The sequence below is a fragment of the Acipenser ruthenus genome, chromosome 3 (genome assembly GCF_902713425.1).
Source record: "Acipenser ruthenus chromosome 3, fAciRut3.2 maternal haplotype, whole genome shotgun sequence".
NCBI lineage: Eukaryota > Metazoa > Chordata > Actinopteri > Acipenseriformes > Acipenseridae > Acipenser > Acipenser ruthenus.
In genome coordinates, this window is record NC_081191.1 from 22,299,159 (window position 1) to 22,309,785 (window position 10,627).

Genomic DNA, 10,627 nt, shown 5'->3' on the forward strand with positions numbered 1-10,627 from the left:
AAGCATTACAAAATACTGTGTGCCTTTGCTGGATGTTGTGCGCTATTGTAGTTTTTTCTCAGTTCTGTTATTTGTATTCACATTGCCTGGGAAAATAATCAACACAATTACATCTGAATGCATTGCACTAACCCATAACCTGAATTCTATAGTTTTATACTGTAAAGATTTTTGCATGTTTAAGTCCTTAAATCGCTTACATTTACAATACAATAACATATTGTACATATTTTACTGCCAGCTAACTAACAGCTCACAGTGGTTGCACTACATTCTCTCATGATGTGCTTGCATATTTCGTAATAGTTCCTACATTACCATAAGCTCAAGCAAAAGAAATGGAAAGACTATGCCTACTATTCATCTCTGTGTGTCCACTTGTTTTGGGATTATGAGGTATTACCTTCCTAATAAAGAACACATCTCTTAATTTATTAAGTGAATTACAAGGCCGTTTTCATAGATTCCAGCCAAATAAGATATTTAGAATAGTGTTTATTTGAATTAGCACTCTCCTCCTCTAAAATATTTAAGTATTGACATTACAGTCCACAATCCATTTTGAACCAATCATGCTAAACAGCTACCCCCATCTTTCTTTGTTTTCTCAAGCAGCTAGGAAAAAACTTTTCCAACAGGGGTTTCATAGACATCTGCTTAAATATGTAAACTTCTAACCAGATCTCTCCAGCTCTATCATTAAATTACCTAGAAAATACCGTTTTTAATTACCATTTGTCTTTCCCTCTTATGTTCTATTTTTAAAGAGATACACATGTGTTATGCATGCATTGCACTAGTAACATAGTGTATATATGTATGTATTTGTGTACGTTCAGAAATGAGAAGGAAACCCATAAATATCCAGCTAGAGAGCTACCATAATGTTGAGAAACGCAGTAAATGAATCTCTGGATACAATCTTGAGGAATACATTTCCTGTTTCCCCTTGGGGGACTGAGCCCCAGGATTATTGCCTCTTACAGCGGATCCTACCTTTGGCAAGTCAGGCATTGTCATTCAGTTTAGGATTCTTTTATACCCAATCAGATTGAGTTTTCTAGTACCGTAATGTCATCCACTTTTTAAAGAGCACCAAGACCAATGGAGCATTGGCAAATAAAACAATGCACCTTAGGGCCCCAAAAACAAAAAATAAAAGCTTCATTGACTTACAGTACAAAGAATACAAATGTATGCAGTTTAGATGTATTGTGGTTTTGTATTATAAAAAAATATACAGCCCTCTTAAACTAATGGGACTATGTTCAGGCTCAAAACGTTCCCTTTCATATTTGCTTCATGTTGTATTCTGGAATTTACACTGGCAACATCTGTAATCTGGCTATACTCCATACTGTGAACAGATGTTAACAGGGTTTTGCCGTATCTGTTAAAATCATTTGGAAAACAAGTTTAAATTATACAAAGAAGAGCAATTAAACGGAATACTTCCAGCTCCATGACATCATTAATTGCTTGCCCTTCTGTCCAGGACTTCTGCTTTTCCACTTAGGTGTTGGCAATGACAATGACAATGCAACAATCAAATACTTTTAAGAACGATATGAAGAGACCCCACATATATAATACAATACATTTTCCAAGAAAAATGCCCTATTTCAGCTTTTTGTGACATATTAGCTCCCCTATAAACCTCATGCCTTTACTTGTTCGTGGAAGACAGCATTTACAGAGAAAATGAAGGTCTGGGATTTAGAAGGGAGGTTTGTCCTCACCTTGCTCTCTGTCACTACAGTACATCCTTATCCCTGTGGTGATACATAACTCAATGTAATAAGATCATGCACTACTTGTAATCATAAGAACACTTGGAGTCAACAAAGGAATATATTCTCACAATTCTTTACTCCACATTAGCATGCTTTTTACAGAAAGGAAAGCCCAATAAAAGTTACCATACCAGAAATAAGCAACTCGACATGTCATTTAGGGGCTTCTAAGTAGTTAAAAGTTGTTTCTTATCTGTTTCTTATCCCCTTTTTGTAAAAATCTGTGCTGATACCAGTTTGGAGTAAAAAGCTTTGAGTTATCTGACCCATACCATTTGTTAAAGTGCCTTCCAAAAGCATATCTGAGACTACAGGTTAGAAATACAACTCATTTGCACTTCTCAAACAAATTTACACCCCTAGGTGTACTGCCAAACTTGTGCTAGCTTCTGGGTTGCAGATTTTAAGTACTCTGCCTAATGTTTTTGGAGTCAAACATTACATTGCAGTATATCTTTCCAGCTAATGGCACTGAAATGTAAGTCAAGCAGACAAGAGTCTGCCTGAACACAATCCAATACTAATATTTCAGGCTGATTACACATTATTCATTGTGCCGGGAGTGTTTGTGCTGTCTGTAGAGACACGTAACATTCAATAGAAACATTTCACAACTCACATAAATGTGCGTAGGTACGACCCTGACCACTGCAGGCTTCATAATACAATCATATGTTCACTACTTAGTACTGACTACGAACATTCACGTTTTAAAATATATTGCAATATATCCAAAACATTTTAATTCAATTTATGCCTGGCATCCACTCACCTGAAGCCATGACCTCAAAAATATGTATTCCCCGTGACTTTTCATATTTACTCTTGCATGGTTGATTTACCATAAGCCAAGCAGGCATTGAATGATTTAATTTATTTTAGTTTTTAATTCTGGTATGCATGGTAACACAAAAACATTGTTGGTCTTTTATTGTTCCACGTTGACACAATTATGGATATTTTTTTAATTACACTAACAAAGAATCCTGCCAAAATGTATCTTCTGGTGACATGCACTTTGACTCACAATTTACTGTATCCTGGTTGTGAGAAATTCAAAGTACCAGACAAAGACAGCAAACATAGGACTGCAAAGTCTAACATTGTTCAGCTTCCTGCGTAAAACTATTTGACCAGTCGTGAATCACTCTACTACCAATTCTTCCACACAGTTAACTTAATTTAAGAACGTGATTCAAGCTTCAGCGGCTTCTCAAGGATCTCAAATCAGGACTACACTTATTTTGTGTTTTTGCCAACAAGTGGTCAAAGGGTGAGAGGCCCCAGTAATTCTAACCACAGAAACAAAAAATGCATGAAAACATTCTAATTGAATATATACTTTGCCACAGAAATCACCCCACATAACACATAACAACCCCCCTACCAACACAACTTTATTTTACTTATATACTTTACTTTGTATTAAAACTTGATCTCTTAATTCATCAACTACTGATAAGTACCTGGTCGTGTAGTCGTTATTTCTCATCTGGAACTTGTACAAAATGTTGCTGCTAGAGTTTTAACAGGGACGAAGAGACAAGAACACATTACCCCTGTGCAAGCATCTTTGCACTGGCTTCCTGTCTGGTTTAGGATAGATTTGAAGGTGCTGCTTTTAACCTATAAGGCTTTAAATGGCCGTGCCCCATCTTACTTAAATGATCTTTTAACCCCATATGTTCCAAGATGCTCACTCTGATCACAAGATGCCGGGTTACTTACTATTCCCAAAATTCATAAAACAAACAAACAAAAAAGTGATAGAGCATTCAGCTATAAAGCCCCTACATTATGGAATGACCTGCCTAGCCCTGTAAGGAGAGCTCCCACTGTAGATGCCTTTAAAACTAGATTCAAAACACATTTCTATAATCTAGTTTATATATCTTTAAATGTTTTCTTACCCTTTCTTGCTTGTTTTACTGTTTTATTTTTATTTGGGTGTTCATCTTTACTGCTTATTGTTATTTTTTGTAATATGTATTAATGTTTGTATCCTTGTAAGCTGTATAAACTACAAATGTACTATCTCCCACAAATGTAATAACCATCTGTCCACAGATGTAATTTAATATCTCCCGGAAATGTAATAACCATCTGTTCACATATATAAATGTTGCAACCATGATAATGCCTGTGAATTACTTTGTGCATATTTATTTATGTATTTAAATAACAGTTTAACTTATAATTAATAATATTCATTAATGTCAGTTTTGGATATAAAGATTTAAAAAAAGCCATTCGCATAACCCCAATAACGACTGCTCAATGATTAAAGTATAGACTATTCTACTTAATTAATAATAAATAATAACTGAAAGTTGTTAGGTGGGTATAACATTTTTGGGAGAGATTATTACATTTGTGGGTACTTATTACATTTGTGGGCATTTATTACATTTGTGGTTTGTACAAAGCGCTTTGCGGCGATCGATCGTGAAAGGTGCTATATAAAAATAAAGATTGATTGATTGATTGATTGATTGATTGAATAGGGCTGCTGCCAGTAGATTTTCAACTACAGAGTGCATCAGGTTTACAAGGAGATAATAGTCATCAGAGTAGATCAAATTAGAGACCAAGTCTAGACAGCTCTGCTTTCTCTATACTGTCAATGGGACTATCTGTGATGTACAGTATGTTTATCCAACATGCACCATCTTGTGTTATTGTGTTCCCAAAGACAGTGAATAGCAAAAGTTTCCATTCATAAAATAACTAAATAAATAAATAAATAAATCAGTGGAGTCTGTGCACCATTCATTTGTTTTCTTCTCATTTATATAAACATGTGCTAAAAACTTGAAATCCTCTCAAATACAGGGATTTGGGATGTATTAGATAGATGTGAAATCAAACATCTCCTCTGGACAGGATGAATCACAGCTGCAAGCAGCTAAAGATTACACATGTGAAAGAAACGAATGTCAGCATAAAACTGTGACCCAAGCAGAAAAAGAAGGGAGCTGTGATGTCTCTGGCCTTTTGTTGTGGTGGGAAAAATTAACTTGCGGCTTAGCACTGGGGAATGGCTAATATGGCTTGGCTAAGAGAAAAAAGCAGACCTTGAGCCCTGGTGGTCTAAAGGACCTGCCTTCAAGCCTCTTCCAAAGCCATGCAGTGCATATTATCCTGCTGCACGCAGATAGTTAAGATTCACTGAGTCAGGAGTTTCTTGTCTTTCAAATGACTTATTCTCAATTCATTAGATTATCTTACAAATGTATGCCTGCATCCTCTCCAACCACAAATAAACCTGGACAAAAAAACAAAACTGTGCCAAAGCTTCCACGTGTTTTGTCAAAGGTTACGTGTGGGGCGGCACAGGGCTTGATTCCTGGTCCAATTCTGTTTTCTTTGTATATGCTACTTGTAATAGTTACAACACACTACTGAACACATTGAATATATTAGTAAACAACCCAGGAATACAGACAAAAGGTAATTGTCTTGTCACATGTTGGGTGACTTTTGTTACCATTTCTTTAGAAGATTAAAAAAATAAAAATAAACACCCACTGCAAAATCACCCCAAAATAAATTACAGTTAGTGGAGGCTGGAACTTAGCTCAAACTTTTTCCGTCTGCAGCCATCCTCAACACGTGTTGCCCTCTACAGTCAATAACTCTCTTACTATCACAGCAGCAGCTCCCCCCTTTACCTGCATAGAGTACTCTGGTTGACATAGGTCTCTATCGCATCCCCATCCAATCATGGTTGATGTGTCCATGTGGAGCAACTTTCATGGCTATGACAACATATCAGCTACAGCACCAAGCTTCTACCACCTCAGCTCCTATGACTAGATTCACCAATCCACTTGTTACCAACTTTTGTCTACATCTGGTCATATTCTGTGCTGTCAGCAAGGGAACGTGGGTATAAAAGGGCAAGCACCTGCAGTGGGATTGCTGCCAGTGTTTTTTTTATTTTATTTTATTTTTTTTGTTATCCTGTAATTGACGTAACTTAAAAAGACTGGTTTAAATTTCTGACGCTTATTTTCTGTGAAACTGCTATTCCCTTTGTAATCACATAGCACAATCTTGGGTTTTGATTTGATCTTGCAGCACATAACACAAACTAGGGATTAAACGGGACACAAAAAATATGACCTGTGCTTTACACATTCAGTTTGCTGGTTCTGGGAGTTACCTTTTCAGGTTAAATATTTATTTAGACTTTTAAAATGCATTATTTATTGTACTGTACATTACAATTTGATTGGAAGTTTTTTTTTTGTTTGTTTGTTTTCAATAACGTCAGCTTGATATGGATATAAAATGTCTGTTACCCTCCCCCAGTACAGTGTTCCCCGTAAACAGTTAAACTCTTTAGTAGCCGGTCAGGCCTGTGATGAGAATATTTAAACAGCAAGCTGTCAAAAACAGTGTTCCACTGCCATCCAATCAGAAATCTGTTAACCTATGGAGCGAGGGAATATTTTACAGTGTCTTATCCAATCAGCTCACTGCCTCCTAAGAGAGCTTTATAAATTGTTCTGCAGCTTTTTAATATTGTGGAAAAGGAAATTCGACAGATCCGACCAGCAACAAAAAGTAGAAGATAACAGATAGATTGGGGGGAAGTTAATAAACAAAGAGGACAAGATGATAAGACTCCGGGCAAGAATTGTGCAACTATTTTTCTTTTTCGTTTCGATGCTGGTGAGTTGGACATTTCTCTCTAAATAAATGACCAGAAGTTAGGAAAGAGTTAGTTACTGTTATTTACCAACAAATGAATATTGTAAACATATTAGCTAGTCTTACGGTACTGAGAAACCTATTTGCTTTTCCTTACTATTTTCCACCATTTAACCATTTGTTTGTAAACAACTAACGCGGTACTACAGTAGAATATTTGCTAATCTAAAAGTATAGGGAACCAACAGAATTTCCTTAGAAATACATCAGGTGAAATGTTGTTAATAGTGCTATAGTAAAATACCACGGATATTCAAAACATGCGAAAGCATAGGGAACGAATATAATAAACCATCGGTGCATCTCAATTTGCACACATTTGCAATTGCATGCCTACTGTACCACCAGTCGCTTACCTGGTATTTCTTTTTCACAGTTCTGGGCCCAAGTTAGTACCCAGCCATGCCCATCTCAGTGCAGGTGTCCGACCGAGCCGCCTAGGTGCGCTCCCGGGGTTCAATTAATGTTGGATGACTGCGCGTGCTGCCTGGTTTGTGCCCGGCAGCAAGGAGAGGCTTGCTCAGAGAGAAACCCTTGCGACACACGCAAAGCTCTGCGCTGTGATTACACTGCTGATCCAAGGAAGAGAGTAGGAGTCTGCATGGGTGAGAACAAATTGCTTTTATAATCGGCGCCGCTTTGATAACAGTTATAAGAACTGCATTTTTTTAGTGATCCAGGTTCGTTCTTCTTATACAATTTGTTGAGAAGATACACGTTACAGCACCAAACAGCTTGTTGCATTCCCTGCCTCTTGTCAGCAAGCTGTGTAGATGACTGTGAACAAGTCAATGCTGAGCTTCCCAAGGCATTGGGAAAATGTAATTCTGAAGAGTGAGTCCAGTTTATATGTGCACAATGGCTTGCCTACCAAGATAAACCTGAGCTTACTCGAAGAGCACAGAAATAACCATTTATAACTGTTGGTGCAGATGCAGTGCAGGCTACAGTGGTTTATACTTGGTGTGTCATTATGTTAAAGTCAGGCTACACACAGAACATTGCACTGTGTGCCGCATGCTGTAAACGGTTGCATATAGCTTACTGTACAAAGCTTTATTGGGTTACAACAGGTTTATGTTTTATACTCTTGAAATCACTTTTTAGAATCAATTTTTGTAATGAAAAAATTAAAAACAGCTGCTTTAACTGACAGCTTTTAACAAAGGCCTCTTGTCTTTTGTAGCCCGGGAAGGAGATATCTGTGTCTTTGATGGCTCTGTCTATCAGAATGGTGAAACATTCCAGCCTAGCTGCAAATACCAGTGTGCCTGCAGGGACGGACAGATCACCTGCGTGCCACGCTGCAACGTGGATGTGCTGCTCCCAGGCCCAGACTGCCTTTTCCCCAGGAAAGTCCAACTTCCAGGAGAATGCTGTGAGAAGTGGGTGTGTGACTCCAAGGCAGAATCACCCCTTGGGGGTTTTGCGATGGCAGGTGAGTACGTGCTTGCAGTAATAACATACTGGTCAGGTACTTTCTTAGTGTGATTGTCTACAAGTTTCACACAGAAACCTTGGACCATGTTTGATTTTTTTTTTTTTAATATGTACTGTATAGGAAGAAATTCAAGAAGGAGGGTCTTGAAAGGCAGATTATATGTAGATAAAGCACCCCATGCAAAACCATTAAGTACAGTCATTTTCAGTTAAGTATTACATCTAAGTGGCATAGAACTGAAATTCCATGTGTCAGGGTATTAGTTTAGCTTTCAAAATATATTGGGAGAATGTATCCATTTTAGATAATCCATCTTTTGGACATTTCTGATGAATGGGACAAACTGCTGCCAATAAATGTATTGTTCTTTTTAAACAGCTTACAGACAGGAAGACACCTATGGAGTTGACATCTTTGATCCCAGCATTAACTGCATTGAACAGACAACGGAATGGGGCGCCTGTTCCAAGTCATGTGGAATGGGGGTGTCCACACGGGTCACCAATAGGAACCGTCGTTGTGAGATGGGGAAGCAGGACCGCCTGTGCATGGTCAGACCATGTGAGAAGGAACATCAGAAGCAGACAAGCAAGGTATGAGGCAGAGAATGGCTTTAGTCTTTTGAAAAACAATTTGAATACTAGTCTTTCTGCTTTTGAAACCATAAAGCTTTTTTATGGCATAAAGCATTATTTTTGTTTTGCTCTATAGTCCTTATTCTAAAACCTTCCCACATATTACATGACTATAACTATCAAACAGGATTGACTAGTATTAAGTTTGTTGCCTTCTTATTGCAAAAGCTGATAAGGTATATAAACCCTTAAATAATGTTGCTTGACATTTTCATGCCAGTGTTAATTAAGGGAGAAACAAACCAATTAAACTGATTAGTAAATTATTTGTTGTTTTGTTTGTTTTTACTTTGTCATTGAAACATACTTTAGTCAAATGTCATTTCATTAATGTTTCTTGTAATATTTTGAAATTCTGCACTATTCAGTGTTTAATAGTTACGGATGATTGCAACATGCATTGCCTGTAATGTACATCACTCGAATGTGCTCTGACCATTGCTGGTACAGTATTCCAAAGAGGAAAATGTCACTATGCGTTTGTATGTAATAAACTGTCATGTTTCTTTTACAAACAAAAGCCTGTTTTTTTCTTTCTCTGTGAATCAGAAGGGGAAGAAGTGTTACAGAACTAAGAAGACTATGGAGCCAACGCACTTTGAGTTTAAGAACTGCACCAGTGTACATGCCTACAAACCCAGGTACTGCGGCGTGTGCAGTGATGGGAGGTGCTGTACCCCGCATAGCACCAAAACTGTGCAGGTGGAATTCCAGTGTCCCAGGGGCAAAACCATCAAGAAGACAATGATGTTCATCAATACCTGTGCCTGCCATAACAACTGCCCGAGGGACAACGCTGACTTCCAAATGTCAGACCCCATGTTCAGTGGATTCAAAATATAAATAGTGTCGTACTTTTTTTTTTTTTACAGGCGATTAATGAATGTGGTTGTCATCATTATAAAGGGACAGTGTATACAAGCTCTTTTACATTTTTAACATAAGTACAGTAGTATCAGTCACACATTGTAATTCAGAAACTATTATTGTAATATTCAGAGCCAGTACTCATGTACTGTATTAGATAATATAGCCACATAAACACATTGTTTCATCAGAAACTTAGTAATCAGATGCTTTGAAGCAATATAAGCTTAAAGGTGTAACGCCCCGTATTTATTTTGCTTCTATAGCTATAACAGAACTTTAAGATCTCATTTCGGATACTACTGCAAATATTAGTGACATGATTGGGAGCAAGCATGTGTCCTTCTAGATAAAACCAGCTTTGATTTTAAACGCTGGACCACAAGGTTTTCCTTCTGACAAAGTAGAGAGCTAGAATAATGCAGTAAACTTGAGAGACTCAAGTTTTACACTTTAGTTCTACCATATTGTGAAGCACTGTAGCTTGAAGCAAGATCTGGTAAAAAAAAAAAAAAAAATCATAACGTTCTAAGACAAAATATGCAGAATATTGAAAAGACTCTGAGGACAAAGTGTCTGAAGACAAAAGACTCTGAAGTGTCTGAGGACAAACTGTTAATTTAATTTGCACCGATAAGACACCAAGGACTGCAATGACAAACTAGCATGTTACTACGACTGTAAATGCTTGCTCTATGTTTACCCTGTTTATTGTGTGCGTAAGGGAGGGGGGGATTTAATTTCCATGATGCGTAAGGAATTTGTAAATAGAAAATGTATACTGTGTAATGTATTTCACCCAATGTGTAACATGTATGACAATGACAAGCATAACTGTGCAGTTCCAAGTTATGTCATTAAAATATGTATTTTTATAGAAAATGGTTTGTCCCAGTGTTTCTACCAGGTCTCCATTTCACATGTATTTTATCATGTACAGTACAATGTCACAATGCCTGGAGTAACTGGAGTACTGGGTGGTGTAAGCAGCCTGGATAACAAACACTCTGAAAGTCCAAGACAGAAAACTACTGCAAGCTTCTAGCTTTAGGTGTTTCACACACACACACACACACACATTATGAACCTTTGTAGTCTGAACTGCTGGGCAAATGTCTGTAACTGCATTTCATGTTCTAAATACAAAATAGCTAAACAAGGCATCTTCCTTGAGT

General features: G+C 37.4%; 1 protein-coding gene across 1 annotated transcript; it reads left to right on the forward strand.

The window, feature by feature from the left end:
• The first annotated feature begins 6,263 nt into the window (after positions 1 to 6,263).
• LOC117435832 (CCN family member 3-like) lies at positions 6,264 to 10,334 on the forward strand. Its single transcript, XM_034059288.3, has 5 exons — positions 6,264 to 6,470; positions 6,886 to 7,114; positions 7,696 to 7,947; positions 8,329 to 8,543; positions 9,135 to 10,334. The coding sequence occupies exons 1-5, from the start codon at positions 6,414 to 6,416 to the stop codon at positions 9,426 to 9,428; spliced, it is 1,047 nt and encodes a 348-aa protein (XP_033915179.1). The 5' UTR covers positions 6,264 to 6,413; the 3' UTR covers positions 9,429 to 10,334.
• Positions 10,335 to 10,627: the final 293 nt, after the last annotated feature.

Excerpts from the sequence above, each read along its gene's own strand:
- LOC117435832 (XM_034059288.3), top strand. The coding sequence starts at position 6,414 with ATGATAAGACTCCGGGCAAGAATTGTGCAACTATTTTTCTTTTTCGTT. Across the intron at positions 6,471-6,885 it reads TCTTTTTCGTTTCGATGCTG|TTCTGGGCCCAAGTTAGTAC; the intron begins GTGAGTTGGACA and ends TCTTTTTCACAG. Across the intron at positions 7,948-8,328 it reads TGGGGGTTTTGCGATGGCAG|CTTACAGACAGGAAGACACC; the intron begins GTGAGTACGTGC and ends CTTTTTAAACAG.